Raw genomic sequence first — 18,704 nt, 5'->3', positions numbered from 1 at the left:
GTCAAGTAGCTTCTCCAGGGCAGACTGGTTTTACAGGCCCTCACACACACTTCGGAGGAATCTTTTCAGCTGGTGGGGCCACAGCTGTGACAATGGATGCTGGGACTGAGGCACCATCTCACGCTCAAGTAGCTGAAGATATGAAAGAAGATGGTCACAAAAGCCTGCTGCTCTTCAGGGTCTTTCCAGCGGCCCTAGAGTGATGGTTAGCTCCTTATTTGTGGGAAATAGCTGTAGCCTATAGCCCACGCTCAGGAAAAAGGCCAGGAGATGAAAAAAATCTCCTGCCAGTCACATGTGAGTAGGAAGAGCACAGAAGAGACTTTGCTTGATTAAGTGCAGAGCCACAGCAAGGAGTCTTCTGCATACGACACTAGCACTCAAAAGGTAGGAAGAGGAGACACAAAGCCACCCTTGGCAAATGGGTTTACTACTATATTAATAAGCTAACCAGTATTTGGTAGTAAGCTCAGACTGGAAGATAAGCTCAGTTGTGTTTGCAAGTCTAGTCCTAAGCCACTTGGCTAGTAGCTCATGGTCAAAAAAATCCTCATCACCACCGCCTCATCAGGGTTTCCCTGCACCAGGCATTACAGCTGTGTGCTAACCAGGTGGGCTTGTGCAACTGTCACCCTCGTCCCAGCACAACAGCCTCCTCAGGAAGGCTTTCAGTAAAGCTACTTTAAGCATGAATAAAATAGTTGAAGACTTGCAATTTGATTAAGTTCTTCATTGTGATATAGTTCAATACATAAAGTTTCCTTTTTTTTTTTTTTTTTTTTTTTTAAAAGGAGAAAGTAGCAGTCACTTCAAAGACTTGCAGTTCTTCCGGATTTTAACCTACCTCTCACCATTCCTTTCTCACAGGATTTTTTTGACAAGGGCAAATGAAGAACTCCATTTTAATTTGAAAGGCCTCTGCCTTATTCAGTTCCTCTCCTAAAAGGAAGTTGTAAAGCAGCTGTGAAAGCCGTGCCCCCCTCCCCGCCCCCACTTTATGCTAACAAAGCAACAGTATAGGCAGGAAAGGCTGCCTTACTGTTTCTGCAATGCATCTTAAGTACTCTGAAAAAACTTTGTCTCAACATTTCACTGGTAATTGCCCATTGTTTCTCACCCGAAGAACACACAAGAAAACATGCAATTCAAAAATTTAATGTTGAACCAGGCAGTAAGAATGAAAAGTCCACTCCCTAGGAGGAGTAACTGTACACAAAATAAATAAATTACAGTTTAAACAAAAGCACAGCTGGCTTTTTAAAGTGCATGTGTATAAGGCCCTTAGGCTTTGAACTCCATTGGCTCAATGTAGAAGGAAAAGTTATATATATATATATAAATCTGCCATGTATTTAAAGATGAATAGGGACTGACTCAGCTCAGAACAACCCACCAGCTTCACTGCCTGGAGCCAGTCATGCTTCACACCGTGCTGAACCACAGCCACCTTCCTTCTGTGCCTACTGCACACAGGAGAAGGGGGAGAGAGAAAGAGGGAGACAAGTGTCTTAGACTGGCAGTTATAATGGACTATCACTCCAACTCCACACTCATTCCTCACAAGTTCCATGTTGGATCATTTAGTCTGGACAGTAATTTTTTTTTTCAGACAGTAAAAACCCCACAAGTTACTTGTAATTAGATATGTTTACACCCTGCAGACAATAGTTTTGCATACAAAGAATCTGGTCAAGTTGTCAGCAATAACATAGCTAGTAAAAAAAAAAAAAAAAGACCATTGTTTACAGTCTCAATACCCAGTCCTGTCCACTTATTTTTACAGAACAGTTTCATGTTTGCTTAGTTGTTTTGAAATACATGGGAAATAAAACAGTTCTACTGTGCAATAAAATTAAACAGATGCATCATGCTGTCCTTTGCAAGACTCAAGTGGTTACTTCTTAACAGTGAACTGCAGTTCAGGGTTTCCTTGCTCAAGTACAACTTGAGTTACAGCTAGAAGGTTGTTTCTGCACAAACGAAAACCAAATCTGTCTGACTGGAGAAGAAACAAGCTTTCAGTTTGCCTTATTTACTGAAAAGTTCCTTTTCCAAATGAAAATATTTGTTCTGCAAGTCACATCTAGAATATTTCAAGAGGGTTTGGGTTTTGTTTTGTGTTGGTTTTTGTTTTGGGTTTTTTTTTTTTCCTTTTCCCATCTGCCACTGTTCCTGTTTTAAGGAACTGCTTAAGGACTACAGCCCTGGAAAAGGCTACCTGAACCATCTTCCTTTCACAATGCCTTAGACTCTAGATGTGCCAGTGTTAAACACTCCAGCTTTCAGTCTCAGGCTAAACACTGGGCAGACCAGCGGCTCTGCTGTCAGACAGAAGTGACAGTCCTCACTTTGGCAGACAAAGCTTGCTTAAACCTTCTCTTCAGATCCTGCATGTTAGGCGATTTTGGCCGTGGAATGAGAGAGGTTCTCCTTCTCTCGGGGGTGCTGGTTGTTTGCTGTTTACTGACTTCTTTACAGAGGAGATGGAAGGCATTGAAGACATTGTTATAGTTTTCACTGACAGATACTTCATAGAAAGTACAGCCCAGCATGTTGGCCAGCTGAAGTCCCTGCTGAGGCTCCACCTCTTTGATATGCAAGAGATCAGCTTTATTTGCAACAATGACAACAGGGACTGCATTTCCTGGATGCAACTGTCGAACATGATGGTAGAGGTGACCGAGTAGTTCGTAGCTTTTATAGTCTGTGATGGAGAAAACAATCACCAGGGCGTCTGCCCAGCGAATGCATCTGTTCAGCTGCTCATTACAATCCAGACTGTGTTCATGGATCTGAAAAATGAATGGTCTCAAATTAGATAGCTGAAGTCATAAAAGATTAAAGGAACCTGTCCTTAAGAATCTATAAAGCCAAATAACATTTTACAGCTTCAGACACATACATTTGCATTTCACATTGTAAGTGCAAACTTAATCTAAGCGTGACGAATAAATGCCTATGTTGATTCAGCTGCAAAAAGCTGGAATTTAACACTGGAGTTTGCTATACTCAAATGGAAAATTGACCCGAGTAGTTCTGCATGCAGAGAAAGACTTTGTAGTTCCACAGAATGGGAAATTAACTGGCTAGACAGTAAGTCTGGGGAAGCAAAGATATGAGCTGGAAGCACTTAGACCTGGAGTGTTGCCCAGTTCAAAAAGGCAACAATCCAGCATTACTCAGGTCTATACATTCAAAACTAACTTGTGACACACCAGTGAGCACAGCCACAATACAGACTTCACTTTCTATAGTGCGTATTTATGAAGCTTGTTGGGCAGCCGTCATGACATTTTCTTCCCCATGTACCTTATTTGCACAGAATTGTTTCCGGTTTTGTGTCTTAACATTCCTGACATACAGGAATAAAACACTTCAGTAATTCAGCCACTCAAAAGTAATGGGCCTCCAACATACAAATGATTCGTGAAAACAAGTTGTTTTTTTTTCTTTTACTGCCAGCATACTACAGGCTCCCAACACATCTGGCTTGACTGCTTAAAATGCAAGTTACCACCTCTCCCACACAGAGGGCCAAACTCTGAAATGGACAACAAAATATTTCTAGAAGAGACCATAACAGTATGTTCGTGCAGGGGAACACAAGCGCAGACAAATGTAAAGCTGCTTTGGTAAACTGTATGGCTGCATCCTGCTCACCTGAACTCCTGGAGTATCTTGCACTTGAATGGCCAACATCTCTCCATCTATCTGGATGTGCCTGCTGTAGAGATTACCTGGCGAGGAACACCAACAGGGTCACAAGTACAGCCACTGCTCTACAGACAGATGTTGCTTCTGCTACCCATCAGTTGTATAGGGAAAGTTGTATCATCACTTATGAAGCAAGGAACTGGCGTTAAAAGCTTTCTGCGTGTAACAACCCGTAAGTTTGTGACACTACTAGAAGCCTGGGATTTAATCTTGCATTGACTTGTTTTGAAGCTTGTCGTTTCATAACGTGCAACTTGGAGCTTAATCACTTCTCAAGGACTGTCTTAGCTTAGATGATAAAGGTAAGTGTGCAAAATAACCAGCTCTTATTAAAGAAAAGCAGTTTGCTCGTCATGTAGTATTTTGACGCTTCAGTGAAGCCCTCCGCTGGCCAGCCTGTAAGACTGGCTGGGGTTTAGGGCTTTTTCCAAATCATTTCCTCAAGAAAATGCTGCATGTTTTACACTCACATTAGCCTACACTTTGCACTGCACTACACCCAGGCAAGCGCACAACATCGTCTCCACATTTTGCCCCTTACGCTGCCTAGATCCCTTAGCCGCTGCCACTCGGGCTGCCAAGAGGAATGCAGCGCTGGGTTTACGGAATGTTTTTAGGCACAAGCCCCATTAGTTTCAGCCAGGAGAGTTCTCCAAGGAGGGACACGTCCACCGCACCGAGCGCTGCCGAGGCGAGCGGCGCAGCCGAGCGGCCCAGGGGCCGGGGGGGCGGCGCTGCAGTGCCCGGCCGAGCGGGCAGGGGGCGGCGGGGGGGCACAGCCGGCGGTGACCGGCCGCCCCGCAGCGGCCCCGGCCGCGGCCCCGCACACCGGCCCGGCACCGCCTCCCGCCCGCTAGCCCCAGGGCCCGCCCGCACCCCACCGCGCCGCAGCCCGGCCCCCGGCGGCACCCCCGCCCCGACCCCCCAGCCCGGCAGCAACCCAGCGGCGCCGCCCGCCTACCTGCGTTCCTCTCGTAGTCGCCGATGAACCGCCGGGTGAGGAACCGCACCACCAGCGCTGCGGGCAGGCACAGACAGGCAACCGTTAGCCGCGCTCCGCCGCCCCGCGCGCACCAACCTCCCCCCCGCCGCCGCCGCCCCCCCCTCACCTGTCTTGCCCACGCCGCTGCCCCCCACCACGGCGATCTTGACGAGGCGGGGCCGGGCGGCGGGGCAGCCCTCCCCGCCGGGCGCGCACTCGGCGATGGTGCACATGCCCTGCGTCAGGCGCATCGCCGCTCGCCGCCCCGCGCCCGCCGCCGCCGCTGCCCCGGCCCCGCCGCTCCCCCCGCCGCTTTTCTCGCCCCCGCCCCCGCCCCGAGCCCCGCCCCCGCCCCCGGCGGCCACTCAGCGCGCCCGCCCGCCGCCGCGCCCCGCCCCCGGCCCCGCCCTCAGCCCCGCCCCGCCGGGCAGGGCCGAACGGACGGGGGGGTGCAGCGGGCACCGGCCGCGTTAGCGGCGGCGGGGGGACGGGGCGGGGGATGCCGGGAACGGGGCGCTTCTGGGCACCGTGAGAAGCCTGGAAATAGACGGGGTCGCGGGGGGGGTGACCGCCACGCTCCGCTGTGCCAAGTACCGCCAGCGCCCGCCGGCGGCCGGCCCAGCCTCCCGGCCGGCCGGACTGGCCCAGACGCAGGCAGCCAGTGTCACCTCCCTGGCTGTCACCTCGCTGGCTGTCACCCGGCCGGGCTACACCAGCCCTGCTCCCCGGGAGGGGCAGGCGCTGGTCTGTGCACACCTGCAGCCGCACGCCTCCATCCACCTCCGGAAAGCTTCCCTTTTCCCTTTCCCCTTCTTTTCCCTTTTCCCTTCTTTTCCCTTTTTTTTTTTCTTTTCCCTTCTTTTCCCTTTTCCTTTCTCCCTTCTCTTCCCTTTTCCCTTTTCCTTTCTCCCTTCTTTTCCCTTTTCCCTTCCCTGACAAGCCCTTCGCAACAACCACCCAGAGCAGGAGCCGACTGAAATCAGGACAGCTGGGACTGCAGAGAGGAGAATTGGGACTAGGGGAGGAGGAGGCTGGGAGAGGTCTGTGCCTGCCCAGCTCGGTGGTAGCACACAGGTGTGTGTGGGGGGAATCGAGTGGGACGTGGGTATGACAATGGTCAAGGAACAACGGCAGGTGATGGCAAGGGGGGTGGGGATGGGAGGGCTGTGCCAACCTGGAAGCAGGCACTGGGCGATGTGAAGCACTTGAAAACACTTGCCAGCACAAGGCAGGGGCCGGAGCAGCAAAACGGAGGAAGGAAACCTGCCCAGGCGTCAGACAGAGCGGGCTAGGAGGGAGGGTAAAGTGGCTGCGGCGTCCCGGGCAGGCAGAGCCCAGCAAAGGCCGCTGGGTAGCACTGAACGCTGAGCGCACAGAAAGAGGGAACAGACCCAAAGCGTCTGGCTCAGAACCACTGCAGGAAAACTGTCAGGGATAGAACCGGGAGCCTGATGGTGACATTGGCCAAGGATGGACACCCTCAGCTGCAAGCACGGGTTTGCGCAGAGCTTTCTATAAGCTGCAGAGCTACATTTGCATATGAAAAAAGGCATTTGGAATACAAAGAAACAAATCGCTGCTGCTCGGGCAGTAGCTGCTGCTTTCCCAGATACAAAGGTGAGAGCGGATACCACGAGTGGTGCCTGGGGCTGAGCCGTGCTGGGTGCGATGGAGGAGCAGCTCTTGGCCAGCCACCAGGTCAACAGGAGGTGGTGGTGGTTTAGCTTTGTAAGTAGTGAGTCTATTGTAAGGCTACTAAGGTCATAGGGAAAAGAAAATTGTTTCACAGATGCAGTTTAAAATTAATAGATGGGTAAAATGTAATTTATAAAAAGGCATTCTAAGTCAAAAGGGGAAAGAGACCAAATGAGAAAAAAAAATAAAAGGCTGAAGGGCTCAAGGACTTGGATACAAAGGAAAGATTAGACCTCTTTAGGCCAGAGCAGCAAAAATGATCTGGACATTGTATCATAAGCAAAGGGAAAGGGCTTCACAGAAGATCTCCTGGCACTTTGGTAACTAAGGTCACTGGAAACAGAAAACCTATCAGTAACAGTGAGGAGAATCACTCTCCTGAGAAAGTCTTGTCTTCGAGATGAGGAAATACAGAAGATGGGTAATGGCAGCTAGCAGCAGTTACTTCAGCCAGCGCAAAAGAAACAGGGCTGCCATGCAGTGAGGAGGGCACACGGACTGAAGGAATTCTGGCAATGTTTACAAAACCAATAAGCATTTTGCTTCCATTTTAAATAAAGATAATTCTGTGAAAGATGGGAGCAGAAGAAAGATTAATAACTGGAAGAACGTCATGGGTGTTTACTGCAGTGGGGAAAAACAAATGGTCTTTTCCCGAGTGCAGACAGGCTGAGTGTGTGATGATGAAGGTGAAAGGAGCCAGAAGTTTTACTGTAGTGCTCAAATCCTTCTGGAATACTTGCATTAGAGAAAGAGAGGAAAATAATTTACAATAATTTGGACAAATTTTGAGGGAAAAAATAAGTATAAAGTTATGGGAATAAATGGGGAAGCCATGAAGTATGCGATTAGATGAGATGGTGCTTCAGCATGATATCTTTCCCTGATACAACTTTGTTTTCCTTAAAGAAAGGAAATGTGGTAGATGTAATCTATTCGGGGTCAATCATACCTGATACCGTCCAGACAGGTGAACGGCTGTTTAAGCAGAAGATATGAGGGGATCAGGAGACAGTGACAGAGGGATGTTTATATGGGCAGTGTCAGACTGAAGGAAAGCTGCTCTGTGGGATTCTTCAAGGCTCCTGTCACCCTTCACATTTTCGTTACAGTGGTGCCATCAAGAACATGAGCATGCCAATGGAATCTGCTGTTGGCAGAGCTGGGAGACATCACCAGGTCAAACAAGGGTGGGAATAGTATACTGGAGAAACTGCATGCCTCTTAGGATTGGTTTAATGAAAATATAATTAAATCTGATAACACTAATGACACGCAGAGATTCATCACAAAAAATTCTTCCATTGACTATGAGATCAGTACTTGGAAAAGAAAGACTAGTTAATCACAAGATGAGTAGGAGCTATGTAAAAAGGGAAACGTAAACCCAGCAATATCAGATAAGTAATTTCAAACAAGATCTGCAGCACAATGTGTGATTCTGTTGGGCAGTCAAGAGTAAATCAAAGTGGAACAAATACAGACAAAAGCCACGAAAGTGAACAGGCACTAGACAGCCCATTTCAGAAGAGGATAAAAACACTTGGTGTATTCAGTTTGGCAGAGCAAAGCAAGCGGGGCTTGGGAAATGCGGGAGCCTGGCAAGGTAAAGCTAAGGGCCAATGTCAGCAGGAGAACAGGTGGCTATAAGCTCAGCTCTGCAGTCGGCGTAGCAAACCAGTAGAACAGCCCTCTAACAAGAGCGGTAGGAGCAAAATCCTATCTGACTTATTTTAAATGGAGCTGGAGGAGGTTATGGAAGGGATTACATGGTGCGGTTGACTGCAGTGGCAATGAGATTGGATGACTGAGAGATCCCTTCTAGAGGCCCACAAAAAATATTCTAACACCATTCCATACATAGATATTTAAGCCTAACATACAGCGATGCAGGCAGCAGTGGTGTCTCCAACACCTAAAGGGGTGTGTTAGGAAAGAGAGAATGGGAAAGGGTGATGAAAATGAGACAACACTGCAATAAGCCGGTTTTATAAAGGAGATGACTAATGAGAGACTGGATGAAAGTGCTAAAATAACTGGAGAATGGGATCTTCTCCCTTTCTCAGAACACAAAAGCAGAACAGATTGAAAGGTGGGGCTTCTGGAAAAACTGAGGTACAAAATATGTTCTTGTAAAATACATTAATTGAGCTACTGAGCCAATTGTAGTAGGAAGGCACTGGGACAAAAATTAAAATCATCGCTGTATGAAGAAGGAGCATGCATTTATAAATCATGAGAAAATGCATTTTTACAGTACTTCATGCTAGCATATAATTCATAGGCAGCAGTAGATTTTTCTCCCCACATTTTGCACCAGTCTCTGAAGTATTACGAACCAGAAAGAGCTCTAACACAGTGTGGACGGGCTTTCTCATCCACCAGCCTTTTTAATACAGAATTTCTTATGTCTTCCCCTCAGTTATATGGAAGTGACTGCTGTCAGAGACAAAGTCTTAGCTGGGACGGGCATGGGTCGGAGCTGGTGCAAATACGCATTTGCACTCTTCAGGGGTGTGTTTTATTTTCTGCCACAGTTCTGAGGGTAAGTTTGCATGCAGCTTACACCTTCCATAAAGACACTTCCACCGACTGCCAGGGAATGAACGGTACTTTGTTATCCAGTGCTTTGGTAATTAACTTCTAATGCATGTCTTCACGGAAACAAGTGGTGTGGACATGGTGTTTGGAAACACAGACAACATCTGCTCATTCCAGATAAATTTGCTTTCCAAAGCACTGTGAATTCTGTCTTTGGCTTTATAGGGGTAGATACAAAAAAGTTGTCTGTTCATGGCACAGTACATATGTCCCATGCTCCCAACTTACAGAGCCAAGTCGGCCAAGCCCTGCGAAAAGCCCAAGAGCAGAGTTTACCCCCTCCTCTGACACAGCCTTGCATCACCTTCCAAGAGGAAAACAAGAGGGAGGGAACAGGGATATTAAAAGAAACTACATAAACAGGAAAACATATTCTCTCTGTACTGGGAGAGAACTCCTGGCCAGCGAAGGGCGAGCTTACTGGGCAAGATAGGATCTTCATTCCAGGGCCGGGAAAGGGGGAAGGGAGGGAGGGACATGCTCCATGCACCCTCACCTACCCGCAGACCCTGCGTGGTTTCTGTAGCAGCACAACAGCAGGCATTTTTCTCTCTCCACAAGAAAGCCTGACTAATGTTCTGCAATTATATTAGTCTGCATCTTAATCAGATTTTCTCTTCTCTTAAGTTTGCTTTCCACCCGCCCCATTTCCTCCTTATGTAACACTCCCAAACTCTAATCCAAGAAGTGAAAAGCTCAAGGTTTTCTTTTCCATTCAGGGCTGCCCATCTGCTGGCAGGGGTTTTTTTGTTTGTTTGGTTTTGGGGTTTTTCTTTGTGTGTGTGCTGGTTTGTACCCCCACCATACAAGCAGTTGTTCTGCACACAGAACTCCAGTTTGATCTGAAAAGGGACAGGGGGAAAACCCCAGTGATGGAATCTATTGAATTAATACAAGCTCTAACGCTTCATACAAAAATGTATGTGTGAGAGCTTAGCAGAATTTTTGTTTTCCATTTTAGGAATGCCTCAGGACCGATACTAAGCTCTCTAAAGTCTGTGCAATTGAAGTGTCATTGCCGGCCTCTTTAAATCTCACCTTGTGTTCCAACAGAGTCAGTTGGTTGAGGGGCTGACACCTGGGTTACATTGCGAAAGGTCGCTGACAGGTCCTGCTCTGCCAGACAAACCGCTGGGTGATGCTCACACCAGCAGAGGAGCGCCGGGGCTGGCACAGCTTCTCCCAGTTCCTAAGCAAATGAAGAGCTTTTTGCAGATAACATCTGCAAGTCTAACCCTACCCAGCCTTTAACTTCATGGGGTCATCACACAGAAGTCACATCCCTGAAACTACAGGCAGGGAAGGCAGTGTTTCTGTTACCACCTCTCCACTTCTTGGCTGTCAGCTCTGGTGGGTGCTTGGTGCACGCATCCTGCCCCGCTCGGGGGTCAGCCAGGACGGCACAAGCCCTCATTGAACATGGCATGCGCTAACCTTGTTGTGAAGCGGAAGGATACTGAAAACTTTACATTTTCAATAGAACTTCTTCAGCAAGAAGGATGTGAATTCAAGTCATGTCTACATACTACAACAGAAAGTTATGATGAGTGAACATGTAGGTTGCAAAGTCAAATGCAGAAAATATAGGAAGTGCCAGAAATAAGATTGCCTGGGCAACCTTAACTCATCCTCCCACATGCATATGCGTTTTCTTACAGCCTTAATTGCATAATGTCATACCATTATACTGTCTCCTGTCATACCGGCAGTCTGTCTTCTGTTTGCCCATGGGAACAGAGCACCTAAATATACTTGAAGATTTGGATGTTATTCAGCATTTCTTCTACATCCTCAATTAATCAGCCCCGTGGTGCAACACAGAAAGTATTTCGTTGGTAGAAGAATTACTAACCCCTTCATAGGCTCGTCATGGTGTATGGCAAAGATACACGAGAAAAGTTCAAACTCTAAGTTAGCCAGGCCGCTGAAGTCCAGCATGTTCCTGCCACTGAAACTCCTTTCAGTAGAAGCTGGATCCACATGCCATTTTAAAAACGCTATTACTGTTAACAATTTGAAAGTAACAGTTTAAAAAAAGCCTGCCACTATACAGATTTCCGTAAGAAGCCAGGTGTTCCAAAACATTTTGTTGATAATCCAAAGTAGACAAACAATAAAAATGTAATGGGGAAAAATAGAAAGTAAATTATTCCTACTTGGGAAACACTACTAGTAATCTATATAGTACATAGATATACAGGCTATAAGAAGCTGGTTATATTTTTCTTCATTGTGTTTCTGTATGATAAATTTCTATATTCTGTTTTGTCTGAGTCTAAAGCCCATTGGTAATGTTTTGTGAAGGATGTGTTTTAAGGCATTTAGATGAGCGAGCAGTGCTGCCTACAAGGCAGCCTTAAAAAATGTTATTCATCAAAGTTTCAGGCTAGTCATTAGCATTCACACAATTATTATGCTGGCAAATGACTATAGATAGGCAGCCGAAAATTGTCAGAGGAATGGCATTCATTTTTAGCAGCAAAAAAATGAGACTTTTGAGCTACTGCAACACCCAACATTTTAATAACAATCCATTTTTCAACGATACACTGTTCAGCTGGCTAACCATGCCCAAGGACTAAACACAGGAAGCTTAAGATCAGACTGTCAGCTATGTTTGTTTTCTGTAAATCCCTTTGTGATGATGATGAACTGCACCATAACAGAGAAGGACAGTTTAGTGTTATTGTATAGATGACTCATACAGTCTCTATGGTTTGACAAGAGCACAGGGGTTTTTTTTCTAAATAAAGTAGTCAGTCCAAAAATAGAAGTAACACTTAGAAGAATGCAGCTCCAGGAGGAATTACAAATTCCATCTACCAAAAACACAGAGGTTGGTATGCTGGGGCATCTCTGCTGAGGATGTTGTATGAAAGCCATTAATTCTTCATCTGGAATGTAAATCTATGCCATCCAAATGGGTTTTAAGTATTTCAAGGTAGAACTTCAGTTCCTTGCTAGAACCAGTTTTAACCAGTTGGGCAATTTTCACAGTCATTTTTATATTTGCTTTCTTGCTCAGAGCCCAGAGTTACGTGCCCTGTTGTCCCTGCAGTGCTGCGATGCGGTGTGGCTGGAATGGGTCCCCAGGGAAGGAGGCAATGGGGCTGGTCCTGCCAGCCCTCCTCCTCTGCTCAGCCCTGGCATGGCCTCCCCCACCAGCCAGCTCCAGGGCCATCACACCGCTTGCACAGGCAAAAGGGACGCCGCTGCCACAGCGTATGCAGTTGCACGTGCTAAGGTTTAATGCCACCTTGTTCATTGGAAGAAAAGGAAAGCATCAAGTCCAGGTGGAAGGAAAGCATTTCCACTTGTTTCTTATGCTATGCCAGAGCACTTTTCCCTTCTCCCTAAAATATTCAGGAACTTTGAAAACAAATACTCTCATTTGCCCGAGATATCCTTGAGATGGGGTTTTGTGGCTGAACTACAACTCACCTTTAACACCGTCTCACTGAATTCTCAAATCTCACCCAACCAAACCCAAAAAGTCTCAACTGATGAATCCATTGGTCGTGTTTTCTTACAGAATGAATTACAGGAGTCTCCACCAGCTGAGAAGGGAAAATACTAACAGAGAATACTAAAAAGAGAAAGGAAAATACTAACTCACTGCCTATCTTCTAGCCAGGAGCTGTAGGGGTAAAATGCATGATGCACCACAGCTTGGGGTCCGTGTCACCCACCTGCCCAGAAACTATCTGTAATGCAACCAGGTTGAACTACATCCTGAGAGGAAGTTTCTGTTCACATGGTCCAAAATAAAGCCCATCGCTACTAATGCTTGTCGGACACAGGTGAAGACATGAAAGAAAACCTGTGCTTAAACTGGCTCCTCTGGGAAAGGTCCCTCTCCTGGATGCAGGCTGGGGCAGCAAGTTTTGTCAAGGGGGACGAGTAGGAGGACAAGGGAGCAAGCCAGCCGGCTGAAGGCAGAGGAACTTCTATCTGGCTCTGTTGCAAACTGGTTTAACATGGGTTGTCCTTAATTTCTGATACCCAAGGAGTCACACTGCTATAGGACAACCATGGAAGGGATGCAAATAAGGCACAGCAATTGCCCCCTGCCCAGATGGGACGGCTGGCTTGGACTGGAGGCAGCCTTACACATACCAGCAGGTGACTGGGCTCTTCCAAGGCTCTCAGCAGTGGACAAGCCACCATTTAGGAAGTAGGGCTGGGCTTGGTTTTGCTGTTAAAAAACAAAAAACTCTGCAGTACAACCTAAACAACCAAGACATCCAGTGGCTCATCCTTATTTCAGTATTGCTCCAGCTTAGATCTAACGACAGCTCTACGCTTTTTGCATCAGGGAAACTTTCATGTGCTTGGAGCAGGTTGCAGAGCGATGACTTCTGTGACTTGGCTACCAGGGGGCTTCATTTGACCTTGGGACTTCGCTGCCTTCTTATAGTAATGGCAAAGGGAGGACTGGAACTACAGTCTCCATTAAGTGTCAACTTGAAATACACAACACTTTAAATTTCAGATGAAAGGTCATTTAAATGCAAAATATGAACTTTTATTCATTAAAGTACCTAAGAAAATGCTCCGTTATATGCTACTGTACTACTGTGCAGTATGTATTTTGCTAGAGGTTTGGTTCCACCCATGTTGATATTAGTAACAAAGTTTACATTAATTTTCATGGTATAGGAATAGAATTACTCACTACAAAATGCATTCCCATAGTCTGAAGTTGGGCAAAAAAAACAGTATCTAGAAAGTCTGGGAAAACTTATGCTTTCTCACAGTTGCATTTGTAAAACAGATTTTTTCTTTTAATTTGACTTCTGACCAAGATTGAATTGTAACTCAAGATTATTATTTCAAATTGCAGAAATGAATACTAAGAATCAGCATTAGGCTAGCTATAAAGCAAGCTATATGCTTGCTAAGAGCATATAGAAAAAATTGTGTAATAAGTCAAGCTTTAAAGCAATTCCAACTACAGTCAACTACTGGAAAATTAGATGATGTTGAAATTTGATACATATTGGGTTTTTACTGCATTCTAGACAAAGAATCACTTTATCTGCAGGTCTGACTACGAGCAACAGTAATTCTCCCCAGTAGTTATTGTCAGCATCTCTCTTGAATTCCCATGGGTGTGAAAGAGAATAGGTTTTGCACAAAAATAATTAGGAGAACCAGTCAAATGAGGTGTTATTCTGGCCATACTACTTAACTGTAGATGTAGACAACAGCTGACTCACTGCTTAGAATCACACATTCTCTCACATCTTGGCGTCTGAAATAGCTGAAACATCACAACCTGAAAACAGGATTTATAACTGAGAAGTGGAAGCATTTTGCATTAATATTACATATAAACATGAATAAAACATTAACACGTAACTAGAATGTTTTTAATTTGTATCTGAGCAGTAACTGCAATCTCAGCTGTTTCGAAATACCAGAAGGCAGTTGTACATAAAAGATTCATTCTCTTTTGGTCTATGAATCAGCTACGAAAGAACTGAAGTTGCAGTTCATTCTCCTGTGCGCTCAGCAAGCCGAATAACTACATTATTACCGATCTGGGACAGATTGTAATGTTATAATTAACTCTGAGATAAAAACTGCTGAAAAAAATGTCAGTACTCAGTAAAAATATTCGGGGGGGGGGGAATGAACAACGGGCTGAGACTACAATAGAGCATAATTTTCTCAAACTCTACTCATACAGTATTTTCTAAACCAACATTTACATTTTTTAATGGATGTCCCACTTTCTTTGACTAGCAAATCATTTGCAGAAGTAGAAACTTTTGTTCAGAGTTATAATGAGAGATTGTTTGCAGAAAGAAAGATTTTTTTTCAAGACTCCCTGGAAGCTGTACAGCAGCTCATCTATGTTGATTTAGCTTACAGTTTTTCTTAACACTAGGACAAACTGACCTTTAGCTGGAAAAGAAGTACTAAGTGGGGATATTTTATTTATCACTTTTTATTGCTTTAAATAAAATGCAAAGGCAAATTATGTGATTCTTGATTTGTGTTTCAGGCCTGTAGCTCCACTTGCACTTGAAAAAGCACCCAACATATTTTCAGAGAAAAAAATATATCTTCAAATATGAGAAAAGAAGCGTGCAACAAGTAGAGGATGGAAAACAAATTCTGCAAAGGAAGCAAATCGCAGCTGGCATTTTTGATGGGGAGAGAGAAAGGCACTGTGGGCAGGCTGGGTACAGAGCCCTGTGGTAGTACTCAGAAAAGTGAGGGGTCTGGGAAGAACGCACTCATCCTGTAACGTTTTGCAGTCCATAATGCACAGGTTTCTTAAATGGAGCCATACAGACATACTTTTTGCAGGTAGTTGTTTCAATCCAGACTGGCATTCTGTCAGAACCCTTGGCATTCTGTCATCACCAGGAGCTACAGCGATGATGACATGCAGCCCCACTCATGCACCGAGTGACGAGCCCTGCAGCCAGCCTCACCTCCCAGCTCTGCCAGCGACATGGACTCCTGCGGTCCTAGCAGCAGAAGGAAACATGGACGCAACTCATCTGCATCAAAACCAGATCAGCTGCTGCCATGAGCAGAGCTGTGTATGGGCAGCCAGAGGAGGAATGGGGAGATCAGAAGAGGTAAGAAACTGTTTGCTTTTGCTCAGTTCAGCCCCATCACAGTGCATGGCCAGATCCAAAGGTTACTGGCATCAGTGGGATTTCTGGAGCTCAGTGCCCTTGCCTCAGGGCCTCCAGGAGGTGAGTGCCCCCCTAGATCTGAGGTGCCCAAAGTTAACTTGAGTGCCAGCACCGACAGCAGCAGGTACCAAGATGTAAAAAGATGGCTAACCCCTTGTACAGCAGTGATCATGGGCCTGCGTCTGGTCACACCTCAGGACAAAGAGTGTCCCGACCCCCTCTCTGCGTCCTTGTGCCACCCACCCCAACATCGAGCCAAGCCCATCCAAACTCCCATGCTTTCCCCCACCACTCCCTCCCCGTTCCATACAAACTCAGGCACCCAGCCCAGCCCTCCTGCTTGTCCGCCTGTCCCTGCCCCATGCCTCAAGCTGTCTTTCAGCATCCTGAGCCAAAAGCACAGTTCCCACGTTGGCAGTGTTCCTGCAGGCTTCTGTGCCAGGCCACCCTCACACCTGAGGGCTTGCCAGGCTAGAAGCCAGAGCCTCCCCCGTCCCCTGCCACTGCTGATGGGGCACGCAAGGCAGCCCCTGGTTGCCATCCCAGAGGTGCCAAGTGGAGAGTGGAGCCAGCTCCAGGTCTGGGTTCGTGCTGGCGCACAGTCTCACCGGTGGTACGAGCACTGGTGTGCAGCGGTGATGCTGTGTGGGAGATGAAGTGTCCTGGGTCTGAGGCCAGGGAGCCCTGGCTCTCATGGCAGGTTAGTCTGTTCACTCTCACATGGTTTTTTTCTGGTGTATGTGTTCCTCCTGCTCCCCACCCCAACATCTGCTGACATCCTTTCCCCTGGCTAATTGCCATAAAGGTCTGTCATCATGCAAGAAACTGCCAGTGGCTTGTAGGTGAAACTTGTGGCTTCAAGCACGGCTTTGTTCGGGAATGCATGAGAAAACGTAAGCATCACGGGTGTGCAGGGCTGTTGAGACTCCCAAGGAGAGGCTGCCAGCACGGGCGACGAGGCTGGATACAGAACACTCACCATTTACATTTCGTCACATATTACTGGAGGACATGTACTCCGTGTCTAGAAAATTAAGCTGTTATTACAAGACAAAAATTCATACGCTCTGAGGCTCAGTTTTGGCCTCGGCGCAAGGCTGTGTGCTCCTAGGAGTGGAGCGGCTGTGAAGCAGTAAGGGACATGCTCTGATTCACCGTGCGATCCAGCAAGAGCTTCCAAACCATGGAGCAGTTGTTTTTCTTAGAGTCGCCAAAAGATTTTGTTCACCTGCCAAATTCATCTGACTTGTCCTGCCTTGCACCCCTTTGGAAAGAGCAGACCCAACTGGCGTACGCTGTAGTCACAACTAAGGCAAGCTCCTCCAAGCTCGGGTGTACTTCAGCTCACAGAGACAAACTGCGGGTAAAGATATACAATATCCTTCAAGGAGACAAATGGAAGCAATGTGTGCTGTATCAAGTACTAGCGGGCTATGTTTCTGTGATACATACTGGTTTTTTGAGAGAGCCAGAGTAAGATTAGCGGGTCTCTGCAAGAAACCCCAAACAAGACCACTGATACAAGAACCATATGAGTTCTTGGATCAGCCCCGTTGCTCTGGGAGGTTTCTCTGGCCTCCTGCTAATGCCTTTCTACGTACTTGCTTCTCAGCGTTCCCAGTGTTCAGTCAGCTTTAACAAGAGGAAACACATTGTACACAAAAATATTAGAAAAAAAGGTACACGTACCTGATTTCCTAATTACAAGAAATTCAAAGAAGCACTTTATCCATGGTTCTAACAGCTTCTTTCCCATTTCCCTTCTCTTTTCTTCTCCCTTCCTCTCTTCCAAGTCTGCTGATAGGTATTTTGGGGTGTATGAATTGTGGCTGCAGAGAGTGCATTTCTGAAACACTCTCTGTGGTTCTCCTAGCTATAAAACATGTAGTTAGCCCTCTCTGATGGACCATAAATATAGAAACAACTCGCCTAGCTGTTTGCTGTAATGCTGCATTGCTTCCACTTCTGAATTATATCAAAAGCAAGTTGTATTACCCAGTTGCTCATTTTCATCTCATCATCAGGTGCTCAAAGGTGGGTGGATAAAAAGCACCGTCAAGGTGTGATGCACTGTTAGTAGAATGGTGGCTTGCACAAAAAAGTGCAGGTGCTTTCAGTGTGCAAATGAGGCCAGGTTGTGCTGGCAAAGGATGAAAGTTGGGGGAGATTTCTGGGAGTGAAGTTCCACGATTCCCTAGCAGGGATTAACTTCTATCAACTTGGCGAGATGGCAGAGCCACCCATCAACTGCTGAATCAAGGATGAGGTAAAAAGACTGGAAGCTCTGCCCCCCCTGTTGTCACTGGTGCTCGTCTCCTGGGGGGTGGCCAAAGCAGCTTCAGGAGGACATCTATAGGACTTTCTGTGGCCCACAGACGTTCACAGGGAATTTGCCGCCAGCCAGAGTCAGCAGGAAGGATGATGCTTTTATACACAGCCAGTCCATTTGTCATGTCCAAACAGATGTAGGGTCACATGATAGCCTTGGTTGCACAAACACGGATGCCGTGAAGTTTCTTACACCCAGCTTTACTAAGACACTTAGGGACAGTGGTGCTCAGAGACACAGGTTAGTTTTTCAGGTGCAGCTGTTCAGCTCACTTTTTTCTCTTCAGAGGGCAGAGTCATGCGGACTGCCTGTGACAGCCCATGACTGCTCAGAGTCTGAAGTGCTCACCTAGAAAGCAGGAGACCTGCATTCAGTGCTCTCCTCAGCCTGACGTGACTCAAAGCAACACCTTGCCCCCTACGGGAGTCTCTTCCAGCCACTGGACTGCATACTTCTATGGAACCAGGGCATTCCCTGCCTCTTCTCTCAAAGCAGAGTGATAGAACAGGAAAGAAACAAGCTTCAGAGGGCCAGAGTGAGAAAGAACAAGCGAGAAAGCACCTCTTTATGTCATCCACTAATGTGGGCATTCAGCTGAAGGACCGAGACATTGGCTCCAGCCTGCTTTCTGAACTGGAAGAGGGGTTTAAGAGCTGTATACTTCCATCCCAGCTGTGAGAATAATTAACATGAACAGACCCCCTCTTGAAAAATAAAAGGTTATTCA

General features: G+C 46.6%; 1 protein-coding gene across 1 annotated transcript; it reads right to left on the bottom strand.

Annotated features, from left to right (window-relative positions):
• Positions 1-1,139: 1,139 nt before the first annotated feature.
• On the bottom strand, positions 1,140-5,019 carry RASL11B (RAS like family 11 member B). The gene is made up of 4 exons (XM_040595607.1): positions 4,824-5,019; positions 4,676-4,732; positions 3,661-3,737; positions 1,140-2,792 (listed from the first exon to the last, which is right to left on the bottom strand). The coding sequence occupies exons 1-4, from the start codon at positions 4,945-4,947 to the stop codon at positions 2,325-2,327; spliced, it is 726 nt and encodes a 241-aa protein (XP_040451541.1). The 5' UTR covers positions 4,948-5,019; the 3' UTR covers positions 1,140-2,324.
• Between the last annotated feature and the right edge of the window lie 13,685 nt (positions 5,020-18,704).

The sequence above is a fragment of the Falco naumanni genome, chromosome 1, assembly GCF_017639655.2.
Source record: "Falco naumanni isolate bFalNau1 chromosome 1, bFalNau1.pat, whole genome shotgun sequence".
In the NCBI taxonomy this organism is placed as follows: Eukaryota; Metazoa; Chordata; class Aves; order Falconiformes; family Falconidae; genus Falco; species Falco naumanni.
Note: the sequence above shows the minus strand (reverse complement) of the source record. Positions and strands in the feature narration are given on the sequence as shown.

Bases quoted from the DNA above. Each gene is read 5' to 3' on its own strand.
- RASL11B (XM_040595607.1), bottom strand. From the start codon at position 4,947: ATGCGCCTGACGCAGGGCATGTGCACCATCGCCGAGTGCGCGCCCGGC. The intron at 3,738-4,675 runs GTAGGCGGGCGG...GTTCCTCGCCAG, and splicing joins CGACTACGAGAGGAACGCAG to GTAATCTCTACAGCAGGCAC. The intron at 2,793-3,660 runs GTGAGCAGGATG...TTCATTTTTCAG, and splicing joins AAGATACTCCAGGAGTTCAG to ATCCATGAACACAGTCTGGA.